Source organism: Varroa destructor, unplaced genomic scaffold (assembly GCF_002443255.2).
Source record: "Varroa destructor unplaced genomic scaffold, Vdes_3.0 BEIS01000002.1, whole genome shotgun sequence".
NCBI lineage: Eukaryota > Metazoa > Arthropoda > Arachnida > Mesostigmata > Varroidae > Varroa > Varroa destructor.
The window spans coordinates 37,944,195-37,957,928 of NW_019211455.1; the positions used below are offsets into that span (position 1 = coordinate 37,944,195).

The 13,734-nt window shown below is 40.7% G+C and overlaps 1 protein-coding gene across 5 annotated transcripts; it reads left to right on the forward strand.

The window, feature by feature from the left end:
- The first annotated feature begins 178 nt into the window (after positions 1 to 178).
- LOC111243635 (polyadenylate-binding protein-interacting protein 1-like) lies at positions 179 to 11,516 on the forward strand. 5 transcript variants are annotated; one of them, XM_022789468.2, is made up of 7 exons: positions 186 to 853; positions 6,802 to 7,775; positions 7,954 to 8,109; positions 8,754 to 8,866; positions 9,043 to 9,268; positions 9,578 to 9,939; positions 10,268 to 11,516. In XM_022789468.2, exons 1-7 carry the CDS (start codon positions 730 to 732, stop codon positions 10,326 to 10,328), a joined length of 2,016 nt encoding a protein of 671 aa, XP_022645203.1. In that variant the 5' UTR covers positions 186 to 729; the 3' UTR covers positions 10,329 to 11,516. The 5 variants fall into 5 exon arrangements, with proteins under 5 accessions (XP_086836435.1, XP_022645203.1, XP_086836433.1 ...); XM_086980307.1 differs by lacking the exon at positions 186 to 853 and adding an exon at positions 5,795 to 6,326; XM_086980306.1 differs by lacking the exon at positions 186 to 853 and adding an exon at positions 5,795 to 6,298.
- The last annotated feature ends 2,218 nt before the right edge of the window (positions 11,517 to 13,734 follow it).

Consider the following 13,734-nt stretch of genomic DNA (forward strand, 5'->3'; position numbering starts at 1 on the left):
CTAAGGACTCAATACTTGCCTAAATCAATTAGCATTTTAAACTGGACTTTAAGACAACTTCATTGAAATCCCACTGAAAGTAACTGTAAGCGTTAGTAGCAGACGGAGTTTTCGTCTGAAAAAATATATATGACAAATAAATCAAACACAAAGGCTATTGACAGGGCCAACAAATCAATAGACAAATGAGCGTACGTCAAATAACTGTTCACCCAACCTTTGCCTGGGGTTCGCAAGCTTCTATGCGAGCCATTCCAAGCTAGTTAGCCACAGGCAAGTGTTCGATAACATTAAAAACGACTACACTCGGACAAGTGGCAGCATACCCAATCAGTACCGTACACTCGAAAGAATGGATACATGAAATTGCCTCAGGCTGTTGTACAGTGGTTCGGCATGCGCGCCTCTTGCGTATTCTTCCACCGCTTAGTTTGTGGTTTTCTGCGATGGGAAACGTAAACATTATCTGCAACATGTGGCCCTACGCCCCTTTGCTACTGCTCTCCCTCTGGTCGAGCGGCGCCGCCTCCGTCGTCACCGCCGCCGCAGAATAGCGATGAAAGCAAGCTTCTGTCAGGGTCGCTGAGAATCAGCCTGTTTGTTTGTGTCCTGCGAGCGACTAGCAGCGGTGGAGGCGGATGTGTGGTCGCGTTGTTGTAGCAAGTTTAACAACAAGCGGCAATTCTTTGCTGAAATTTGAGGATAACGTTGGGCGACATTCGCCGTGGCATGGATCGGCAAGGTTGTAATAATCATCAGCGCATCGGGGGCTACGCACCCCCTTATCACCAGCTGCAGCAATACAATGGAAACCCCTCTGGACGTTCTAGTTTTCGCCAGTCGTACCATCACGGTGAGTTCGTTAAAGAAAAACGTAAGGAAAAAATAGTGATGGTACTGATAAGCAGGCAATAATGGATTTTGCCTTCATTTCTCAGCGTTTTCGTTTCATTATAGTAATAACAATCGCTGAAGGTCCTGCTGAACGTTCGTCCCCACCGCATGTTACCGCCCATGAAGAACAACCGTCGTGATGAGGCAGTATTAATGATGACGACGACGACAACGATGATGGTGAACGAAAAAAGGGCCCTTGATTAAATCAACTATTTTTACTTATTTGGATTATCAGTCCTAGTGGTTTACGAAGCTATTTAAGAGCAAGAAGCACAGGGGGACGGACAGGCGGAACCCAGTCAGTGGTAGGAAGTTGGTAAGCCCATTGGACAACTGCTGTACAGAGCCGGAGAGTGACAGTAGGTCCACCAGATGAAGAGGGACAAAACGATAAAGCCCACAAGATGACATCGCTATGAGAATGTCGATGAAGTTTGATTTCACTTGATTTTTATAAGCTTTCACGCCTTGAGCAGGCTTTTGTAAATCTCTAAGTGATGTCAACTCGAAGGTGCGTTTCAGCTAAGACATGTAAAATTTTGAAGAGAAAGGCAAGTTCCCTAGTTATTCGGGTTTAGTTTTGAATTAGCGACTGTGTGAGTAAACACAAACATTTGTGACTTGGCATTCTCTCATTGTTATAATCTGGTGGAAACTTGAAAAAGTATAATTTCCCTATATAATAAAAGTAGCATGATTTGGTAGGATAAAGACTAGCTTCAACGAAATTGTTATGAAGTTGTCTTTTGTCATATTGGGTTGTGACCAGCCTTTGTTCGGTTGATATTAATCGAAAATGAACAGTGATAACAAAGTATTGATAGAACCTCTTCGGAAACAGTTTCTTTTATGTGCTTTGTACTTAATCCCAGAGGTATTAACAAGTGCCAATCTCTGTCAACTGCTATATAGCTAGTTACACTATTTTAGATTTGCTGTAATGGATTTACTTACTTGATATTAGGCTCTACAGAAAACTTCAGATTAGTTTTTTTTTTTTTGTATCGACTTTCAGAAAACCTCAGATTAGTTTTTTTTGTACTGACTTTTTTCTGGTGAAAGGTTGAACTGTGTTATTTGCCTTCTAGCAATTGATCTTTAGGCACGCAGCATTAACGGCGTTATTAGCGTCTTTTAGAGAACACATGTGCACGATGTTAAGGCCATGGTCAACGACCATGGCCAGCACCTTTGGTGAATTCGAGGAGCCCTTATATAGTTTCAAAAAATTACCTATATATTATTTAAGCCAAATAGATCACGAAACAAGACCATGTCTTAGAAACTGTCTTTAGAGTAACGTTCTTTAATTGTAATTCTTTTGTTTTTGAACCCAACGATCTAATCAAGCTGCGCCTCTTGAATTTTAAGAAAATCACCCTTTGTCGCCTATGGCCAAGTCTCCTTAATACCTAGCTAAGTCATATTGATAACATTAACTCCGATTAATATAGCCCTTTTGCAAACGCCTCATGACAGTTATTTAAACCAATCAACTAAATGCCCTTGTGGCAGCCAAGCAGCTATCCTGCGAGAAAGAAAAACTATGTCACGAGATAACAAGGTAAACTTTTGGCTTCGACCTATTTCCTTGACGAATGATAATATTGACTTCGGGAAACACGTAACTCCGAAGAAAACTGTCCCGCATTAATTAAAACGAAATTTAAAAACCATGACGACACACTTGATCAATCTGCTTCGCAATTCAAATAAGTTAGGCAAGCGATCAACACATGCAAGAAATACTAAAGAGCCCCTATAAAGGACCAAAAGCTAAGCCAATCATCATTTGCATGGACCACTGGAAGCAGTCCTAGCACCATAACGATCTGGGTATAAGAAACGTGATAAACGGAAAGTCAAGAAAATACGGATAACAGCAGGGAAGTGTCTTTGACGGATTAGAGACCGAAGGATCGCTTGGCCGAGGGATGAGTCGCTAAACGCTATAAGAAAAGGCATAGCCTACGACTTGTGGTGATAGCGGAAGACACTAAAACATGAACCACAAAAGAAACTGGAAACAATATCCTTCAAATATATTCGTTAGAATACGATGGAATCATCCGGTTTTAAGGAAACTAGACGAGCGTTAAACTGGGATAAGCATATGTAGCGAATCTATTCTGCATTGATCTAGCGGGAATAAATAAAAATCAACACGGTTAAGATGGGAATAGGGCGCCTATACTGGAGAAGTGTTTGTCGAAGATTAGGATTGATGGCTCCCTCAACCTATTAACCTATACGAGGTGGTGTCTCTAACTTCTAACCTTTTTCTTTTACACGTTTCTAGGATTGTATTTTGACAAAAACAGACATTTCAGTGAACTTCGGTGCATATGCCTAAAGTATCATTCCTGGCGATTATGTTCATTCAATATAATCTTCGTTCACCTTAATTCGGGGCCTAAACCGCTTACTAGCGATCTTCAAAATGTTTTTTCTTTAATCCGTGGACAACTTTTGAAGAGTACACCGTGTATCAAGCGATATTGGTAGGCGTAAGCTCGTCACTTATATGTCGCGTAAATGCGCTACAAAAAAAATCCACCGAAAATACATTTTAGTAAAATAGCTATGGCAAAAGTCATAAAAATGCAAAGACTCAGAACGGCCAGAAAAGTTTAAAAGGCATAAAAAGGCGTAAAACATCTAACCGTTAAAATTTAAATGGACGATTTAATCGACTATTGGTATTCTTCTATCTACAACGGGCGTTAAGTTCTGTATACAAAGCTTAGATGCACAAAAAATGGCTTTTTTCATGGACGAAGCAACAAGAAAATCTAAGAATGATACAAAGTACATTAAAAAAACAGACGAGGAGTTATTAATAATCCTATTATCGTTGCACTGACGTCTATAACAGAGATGGTTAGAAACGAGGGCAAAGGATAAGAATATGCCATGCTTGATTCTACAAAGACCTATAATGAAGTAGACAAAGGTAAACTTTCAGAGATACCAAACGAATGTGGCGTGTATCTGACATAAGTCATTGCAATGAGTCGGTTGCTAAACGAAAAAACTGCCTAATCGTATACCATTGACATATAAATTCGAAAGACCCAAGGCGTCCGGAAACGTAAAACGAGGCCGTCTATTGATGGCTATCTTGGGTGCTCTGTATACGAACTGGAAGGTTAAACTGATAAGATCGTAGAACAGATTTATCATCCAGCAGTGGAGTATTCTCAAAAAGGAAAGTTTGATATTCAAAGCTACTGTTCGTAGGCAACCTGGTAGTAGTATTGCACACCTACCAGTGCGTAGGTGTGCAGACTTTATTGAATATTACAACACAATAAGGGCACAGACTCTAGCAGACAGTTAACCCCCTAAAAGACACAGTAGTATCCTTTTGAAGAAAGGGACGAGGACCGGAAGGAACCTTCTGAATCAAGGGAAAACACTAGCCGACGAAGGATCAGCCAAGGACTTACGGTGTACACTTTGCAGCTGCAAAAAATCGTAGTCGAAGAGTGGGCCCACGCATGCAGGTGACTATTGTAGATGCGTGGACGTGATAGGCGTCGATAAGATTAGTCGACTGGACGGTAAAAGTAAATCATTGGGGATGATAAGTACGGTGTCCCATGAACACTGATTATGTTAGAAACCTACACAGATGTGAGCAAGTACAGTTTCAATTGTCGGTCAGCAAAAAAAAACCCATTTTGAACAAATGCTGTCTAGCCGTCAAACAACAAGCGCGAAACATGGCTTAAGATTGCAAACTAGACAATAAGACGTAAGGCATCGTAAGGATACAATTGCAGAGATATAGAGACAGCTTATTATTGGTCTGGGCATGTACAGGAACGCTACACATCAAACAATTTCATCGAAATTCTGGACCTGCTGTATTAATGTACTACGTATGTGACAGAGCCAGAAAGAAAAGGCCATACGGTGCCTGAACGTAACGTAAGTCACCTGAATGAGCGAATATTGTTGCGGCGATGCCAGGACTGTCAGAGTGTGTGTATCCCCAATTTCGGTAGCACTTAGAGCGACCGTCGTACAAGAGAACTCTGTTATGACAAGCTGTTGATACGTCTGAATATCCGTACCATGCTGATAGGCAGAACCAAACGAGGATGATAATATTAGTGAACACAGGGCATAGTTTCACTCCTTTGTTGCATATCACCACATAAAGATATGTCGGTTCGGAACTGTGAAGTTTCTCTGCCTTTAGGTTAAATCACAACGACCAATGACACTCAAGTGAAAGTCAGGGTCTCTTCAAATCCTTACGACTTCAACAATACGTATAAAAAAAAATAGCGTTTTGTAGCTTCCGTAAGTACACTATTCGGTTTTCGAGCCTATAATATCATGATCATTCTTTTCTAGCGTCACACACGGCATAAAAGTGGCTGAAACTGTTTTTAGCTTCTGATATTTAAGAGTTGATTTTATAAGCAATAATCTACAACAGAACTTTCAAACTTTAAGTTTAAAGAAAACTGCATTTTTTGAACAAAACGTGCAGCCAGTTGATGACCAAAATAAGTTTAATGATCCGGCAGCTGAATTGATTTCATATTCAGATATAGGAGAATTTTACTAGATTATTAATAATTACTGCATTCGATGACAGTTAAAAAAGCACAGTATACATAATACACACTGAAACCAGTCTGAGTGAAAAGTTGTACACTATGATACTCGTCAAGACCGAAAGAAAGAGAAAAAACTAAGTGCGTAAAACGGAAAAGCACAGAGCAACAAAATAATAATAATGAAAAAATGAAGGAATAGAAAGCGAGTAGATCTGCGTGCGTTGGGTTCGTGGCATTGAATATTGCTTCAAATTATCCAGTCACTGTGTATGCGCATTAAATATAACGTTACGTATCTTAAATTCATATGGTAGTTCGTACAGTTGTATCGGTCTCACTGTTTTCTGCTCCCTTGAGTTACCGGTATGCTCTTCTGTTACGTAGCAGATGAAAATAACGTCAATATTGCTAACATTCAGTTGTGATTCGCAGCTCTGTTGCGCGAATCTCAGATCAACAGGCGCTTAAAGGCGGAAAGATAGCTTCATGGTCTGCCGACCGATGGTACTTCTTAGCTGGCTGGATGGTTGTTTGTAGGAGTTTAGGGGCAGCTCTGCAAGCTTCTATGGCCAGCGGTGTGCATTGGCGTTCGGCGATCTGCGCCATCGCTGTCGTCTGCTAGTGAGGACCGGAAAGGGGCTGACGGTGAAGCAGTGATGAGTATCGAGTGGAGCTGATTCACAATCGGCGTGGCAAAGTATTGCGGAAAAGACGTTGTTTTAGATGGCACTAATTGTTTGCGAGTGTTGATACTAATATGTTCTAATAGCAGTTGCTAGCGTTAGGCTGTTCCACTGTGCTCCCGAATCAGAACTGTATTGGAAACTGTAGGTCTTGGCATCGTACCTTCCATAAGTAATAATGTTTTAAATAGAATTTAACAAATATGCTTAGCCCATTAGTATACGCTCACTTTCTGCTTAACACGAAAGGTCGTTGCGACCGGCAACAGCTGCCGAAACAGTGACGTCCCGATCGTAATACACTGTCATAATTAGCAATGATTTTTATAGTGTTCTTTGACAAGAAATTGCACGTTAGAAACGAGGTTTGGAAAAGTTTGACGACCTCTGTCGGAAAGCATGTGTTTTTTTATTGACAATTAGGTATGAACGAGATCTAGTTAATTTGTTTGTTCTGTTAATATGTTCTTGACAACAGTTAAATAAAGAGCTAATTTACCCAAAAGCTATCATTCTTCATAGTTTTCAAAAACTCAACTATACTATATGGTTGTTAAATTCTGATGTGTTACTATGGTCAGGTACTAGCCGAGCATATATATTAAGTAATGGCTATTTGTGTTTTGTTGTTGTACATCCGTTTATAGGAAACCAGCGATATAATCATCCACAAGCAGGTGTTGGTGGATCGCAATGTTCTCCTCAGCAGCAGCATCAACAGAAACAACAACAACAACAACAACAACACCATGAGAGACAGCAGCAACAGCATCAGCAGCTACATCAACAACCTTCTCATCAACATACTCAGGGCGGTGTTAATGCTTCGCCCTTGTCATCCTTCCCATTGGTTTCGCCCGCCCCACCTAGTACTCTCGCGACTCAGCAAGTGCGGGGGCCTCAACCTATGCATTCGGGTAGTCATCCTTCATCCAAGCATCAACATGCCCAACAGCCGACGCATCAAAGCGCACAAAATCCCGTCCAACAGCAGCACGCTTCGGTCCATCGTCCAATCCACCATAACCAAACACAACAGCACCATCATCAAAACCATCAGCAACAACTGCAGCAGCAGCAGCAACGTGTTCACGGTATTATGGATCAGCAACAGTTGCAGCATCAAGAAAATAGCCACCATCGGCAACCACAACACCAACATAGCCCATCAGGAAACAACAGCAATGTCCCCCCTGGAAGCTTTCATCATCAGCAACCACAACAACAGCATTTGCAACAGTGTCAGCAGGACACGTCAGGGCGAAGGTCACAGCAGTATCAAGCACCACCGCAGCAAAATCAGCCAATTTCTGGAGCAGCATGTGGCATAGTATCTGGTACGACTGGTATTGGTTCAACTAGAACGACTAGTCTAGCGACTAGGCCTAGTGGTAGTAGTGGATTCACGTTATCGCCCACAGCACAAGAGTTCGTGCCGGCCTCATTTCTCACACCCCGTGACCGACAATTCACAACAGTGTCAGCTGGGAAGAGTAGCCACCCTCAACAGCCTCAGCAGCCAATAGCTAGTGGAGGCGGAATCGGCGAAGGCAGCCATCATAATCCCTACGACGATCAGTATGGATCTGGATATGGCCTAGGAAGTTCATATGATGAGGAGGTCTGTTACTGCTTGGTCACGAAAGTATTTAGGAGTTTTTTTTTTACAACTAGATAAAACATCTAGCTATGCTTACGCATGCATGCTATCTTGCATACCTATTTTAATACCGCTACAAAATTGGATTAATACATTTTCGAATTAACCGTATCTTTGGTGATATTGCACTTATATGTAGGACGATGCCTTGCTTCAGTTGCAAATGTTCATCACGGATGTTACACTATCACCAGCCATGTTTGAATCAAGAGTATGCGATTTAGCAGAGGTTATCTATGATGATTTGAAGAAGAATCCGGCAAATACCCCACAGATTGTGGCTACTATATTTCAGGTACTCAGTCTACGCTTTTGTCTATGCGAATACTAATGACCGCACCATGAGCTTTTGACAGATATTACCTTCAAAATTCAAAAGATATTAACTTCAAAAATATTTAGTTCGTTATTCTAAAAATTGTCTATATAAAGTCGCAAACAATAACTGCATAACCTAACTCAGCAAAGGAATTGGTTTTCGACATCCATTGGCGTTGGAGTATCTGTTCGAATATTTAGCTATAACAACCATATTACACATAACACCTATTTCCGAAAGATATAGGTAACCTTATGCGAAAGGGATAAACCTTTATTGTTAGCAAGAAGAAAAGGCATTAAGAAATTTACGGGTTCGACAGCTGAAGTTCAAACCCACGACTTGTCAGAAATCTTTGAGGATGGATCGTTCTTGTCTAGATAATTGAATTACCCGAATATGGGAGCGAATGCTGAGATAAATCTCTATGTAGTTATAATGAAACGTGTAAATACGAAAGGGGGATATTACCTGTAGAATTCGATTTTTACTAAGATTACCATAATTACACAATAAAGTACAGCGCTGCGGGAGAGCAAACGGCACAAACACGATAATTAACATTCTATAGAAATTTAGTTATAAGTCACGCCCTAAATGTGGAGGGTTCTGTCTACCAGGCTGGTGTACTTCAACAAAACTTCCGTTACTCTGGTGCCCGGCTGTGCGATTACCTGTCGGAACTTGTTGTAGTCCAGGGAAGACATCTTATCCGCGAGCAAATAATAGAACAGTAAGTCTTGTAGACTGTGCCAACACCAGAACTGGTGATGACGACCTTAGATAATTTGTTCATGATCCTTAATGCATTCAGAATTGGTCAGTATTCATCGGTATCCACCGTATCTTCAGTGTTATAAACGTATACCATTTCATGTTTCATCTTACGCATTTACTGTCTACCTTTAGAGCGCACAAAGCGGTAAGTGCCGGCCGGAAAGTGTATGGTGACAAGGAACGAGACAAAGAATCCCGAGGAGTGGTACTATTTTGTGCAGAACTTCTTTCTCAGCTTGATTTGGGCTATGGAATACCTTTAGCACATTCGTATCCCGACATGGGCCCTAAGCTGAGTAGTATAATCAGCGAGCTGATTCGTTCTCTTGAAAAGGATAATCAGAAAAATGCTATTCAGGTTAGTCATGGCTTTACTACTGTTCTTGTACTCCAATGATGTAAACAAATGTATACATATATATATATGTGGCAAGGAATATGGGCTCTGTTTATATTCTGTCAATTTCTTTTAATCATGAGCCAATAACTGTGATACCAGCTACTAGAACTTTTTATCTAAGAACCTTCTTTTTCCTAATAATCGTGGGACAGCTAACCTAACAATATCAGTGTCCTTAGAGAGAAAGCTATGTAGAACTCGCGTTGATCCATATGAAGAATCCGATCCGTCTTACATGGCAGCCCTAAAAATTTTTTCCTAAAATAGGCTCTAAAGCTATGCGGAGGCAACTTGGAAAAATTGTGCGAGGGAGATTCCGCAATGGATGTACTTTTAGCTGAGTGTGAAGCTGTGGAGGCACGCGAAGGAGTAGATGCTACAATCAAAGCCATGCTACAGCGTTTGCCCCAACTTCGGCAACAGCATTGGGGCTATGTGGCAAAAACAAAGATTGAGCCTCCTGCATATGTATATGGCCAACATGCTCAGGTCGATTATAGCCAACTTCCAGTTATGTACGGACCAGATGGCCTTCAGGTCTCTCCAGAAGAAATGGGATTCCTCGATGGCGGTAATGGCAATGCCAGAGGAGATTATCCCAGCGACCTTTCGCAAAGTACTAGTGTTGGGTAAGTTTGGTGGAATAACCGTCTGTTTTATTCTGCACGTCTGCACCGATGCACAAATCTTAACATATGCCTTTATTCGATGTTCTCCTATGTCGGCGGAGCCAGCGCAATAGTCAGTCTGAGCATGAGTCAAGTGTGATCAAGCTACAGATCCATGCAACTAATATTAAGAGGAACTTCAAGAACGGTTTAATAGGTTCTGCTTAAAGTAATCAAAACGACCGTATGCTTAAGCACAATAACTCTTAGCAACTATACAGTAATTTTTTTTACCTTGATGCTTAATTAAACTAAAAAAAGCTAACGATGACCTCTTTTTTTGTTTCAGAATGGACGATGAGGCACTGGAAGCGTACGAGATGTTCTTACTAGAGACTGGCCAAAAATAGTTCTTTCTAGTTACTCTCCCCCTCGCCTCCCCCCAGCGACAACATAATGCACCTCCTCTTGAACGGTGAAATCTGTCGAAGTAATCTCGGGTTGCATTGAGAAAAATAGAAGCGCGCAAAATGAAAATGACGCAGACGACGAACGTTGTGACTAAGTCAAATCATTGTATAAACAACTGTACAATAGCTTCTAATTGAATGTTTATGCGAACACCATATACAAGTGACGTTTTGCATACGGATGGCCCCTCGTACAATGACTTCGTTGAGGTGAACTAGATAGATACCATTAGAGACGTTTATGTAAATGTAATACTTCATTATTACTAAGCAGGCTACGCAATAAGTGTTACGCTATTATACAAGTCACACAACGATTGACAACACACGACGTCAATGCTGTATAAGAGAGATATAGTTAAGTATCGATATGCAGCCTACCAGGTTCGCCTGATAGAGGCAAACAAATGCTTAGATATACGAATGAATATACCAGACAAATTATATAAATAATAATAACAATGGCACTAATAACAAATGTACATTGATTACTAATAAAGGGTAGTATATTCCTTCGTTGCTTGCCAAAAAATCTCTATCAATGGTATATAGGAGAGTTTCCGAAGAGTTTAGACGGAAGAGTCAAAGGTGTGGGGCATATTGTTTGAGAGCGAAATCACGCTTTGTCAGTTCTTTAGACACCACTTGTATCAATGACGAACGACATCAAAAGAAAAACTTGCTTGTATCAAAATAATAATTCCGTAGAGTTTTGTGGTCCTTTCGAGCTTAGTTTAAACGGCGGAAGCTCTCCGTCACTGTATAAAAAATACTGCCTTATGCAATTAGAAAGAAAATAATCCAACTAATTTAGGGCTGGGCCGTAGGTAGTTTAGTCGTATTTATTCCAATTACTTAGATGTTATTGTTACGGTCGTGATGCGCAAGCCTCTAGCAGTTGGCTAAGTTGCTGATCAAGGTACTTATTTTCCTTTGATTTTATTGATATAGAGCGAGACTGCTGATGACCACGACGGGAACAATAACGATAACCAACCACCACCACCACCACCACCACCACCACCACCACCACCACCATCACCATCACCACCACCACCACCAACAACAACAATAACAACAAAAACAACAACAACAACAACAACAACAAAACAACAACAACAACAACACCAGCAACAACAACAACAACAAAAACAACAACAACAACAACAACAACAACAACAACAACAACAACAACAACAACAACAACAACAACAACAACAACAACAACAACAACAACAACAACAACAACAACAACAACAACAACAACAACAACAACAACAACAACAACAACAACAACAACAACAACAACAACAACAACAACAACAACAACAACAACAACAACAACAAGAACAACAACAACAAGGGCGTGCAACAATGGGCACGTATGTTGACAGATACGTTCATAATGATGATAATAGTAATACTGCGCGTACATGACATGAGCTAGTAACAATGGCTGTACTGATCACTTTGTGTTGAACATCATTGAGGGCATCTATCTACCACTGGAGTTATGAATGTATATGAGAGGTTATTAAGATTCGTGTTCAGCTCAGCTAGTGTAAGTATTACTGTGTAATTATAGGGCACATTTTTCAATAATAAAATAAACTTTGTTTTCTATATTAACGTTTTGCCGTCTTCTATACTAATCACAAATATCTTTGCAAGTGTCAGAACTTTGCCGGCATTCACCAGCTTTCTACTGGTTTACCAAGAGAAACTGTGAATTATATAGTTGCTTCATGAAGAGGAAAGAATTATATGAGTATGGTTTAAATACGACGTTATACCTGGCCCTATCTAATGCGGTATGACTCACATTGCAATTCCAATTAGTATTCGGCAAAAAATACATTTGTAAGGATTTTTCTATAATACACACTAGCTCGAGGACATATTTGAGCACCTTATTATTTCAGGCATTTTTGCACGGCAGCAAAACCTACAAGTAAGCAAACAAAATAATCGTCCTCGAATAACTGGTTGTATCGCGATACCGCGAAAATTTAAATAAGCAAGAATATTGATAAAGATTAGCTTTAAAAGATGTTAAAAAAGAGACGCTGATTTTATGTTTATCGTGATACAAGGATTTCATTTACTAAGGCAAATAATCGAAGGCCTTGCGCAAGCATATAGATCAGGTGAATGTCACACTTACATTATTTTTGCTGACAAATTTAAACGCCTGAAATTCTGTTGACAAGATCCAAAATGTGAGCATGGGTCGGAGATTTGACTTTACGTGCAGTAAGGATTGTCGCTAGGAGCCAGATGCAATTCCTCTAATTTTTGCCTGCACAATCAACATTTTCTTGTCGTCTAAGAATCAAAGGTGTTTTGCCACTGCGTCCCTAACAGAACTCAGAAGCAAGGGACACTGATTAAGTTCCTTAACTTGATTGTCTTCAGAAGGCTCATATTCGGTTTCGATAGCATAAGGCACAAAGTAAGGCGCGCATTGAACAACCAGAATTGCAACGCATTTTCGCACCTTTTCAATTTTTGTCGAGATGTAATACTGTATTTCCTACTCATGCTCGTGCCGTACTGATGTGTAAGAACCTGCTTCTGTTAAGAAGTTATTTGGATTTCCGTTTAACGCGAAAAAAAATTCAACAAATGAAGTACATCAATTTTTTTCAACACCAACTGGTAAACTTGTAATTTCTTTTTAGAAAAAAAAATTTTCTGTCGATAATAGAAATAGCTGATGAGCTCGTGCCAGTGGCAATAGACCGTTCGCGAACATTGGGTTGATGATGAATGGCGGTTACACTCGCGTCATACAGGTCGTACCGTAGCTGTCGTGCTAACGCTAAAAGCACAGTGCTCTTTAAAAGACTCTGACTAAATCGGGAAAGACAACATGACTTGTTTTGCTTTGCGGTAGGTGACGGACGGAGCCGTATCGGAAACATTGAGACAGCTGTCGGATGTCATCAGTGCAACGGTCCAGTCGAGCGCACTACACTGACTGTAACGGTCAGACATTAGGCTTCCTAGTACTTGAGTGCCGCAGAAGCCCTTATTTTGAGCAGCGTCTACGTTCAACGTGTCCAGAGGCGAAAGTCTGGGTAAGATGGCGTTTGAACTGAAAGAAGTTGCTACGTCAGTATTTACCATCGTACAAAAGCGGCTCGACCCTCTTTTAGAATCGTCACGTCTCCCGACCGTCAGATGACTGGGGACGCGAAGGATATACGGCCGCATGTTGACAAACGCTACCGGGGTAGGTAGCGCGGCCAAATGCAAAAATACATCTGTTATATTATAATCATAGTAATTAAACTGCAGCTCTTTTGTTGCCAGTAACCTAGCTGAGAACCAAATTGGTAGTGGA

Bases quoted from the DNA above. Each gene is read 5' to 3' on its own strand.
- LOC111243635 (XM_022789468.2), top strand. From the start codon at position 730: ATGGATCGGCAAGGTTGTAATAATCATCAGCGCATCGGGGGCTACGCA. The intron at 7,776-7,953 runs GTCTGTTACTGC...ACTTATATGTAG, and splicing joins GAAGTTCATATGATGAGGAG to GACGATGCCTTGCTTCAGTT. The intron at 8,867-9,042 runs GTAAGTCTTGTA...GTCTACCTTTAG, and splicing joins CGCGAGCAAATAATAGAACA to AGCGCACAAAGCGGTAAGTG.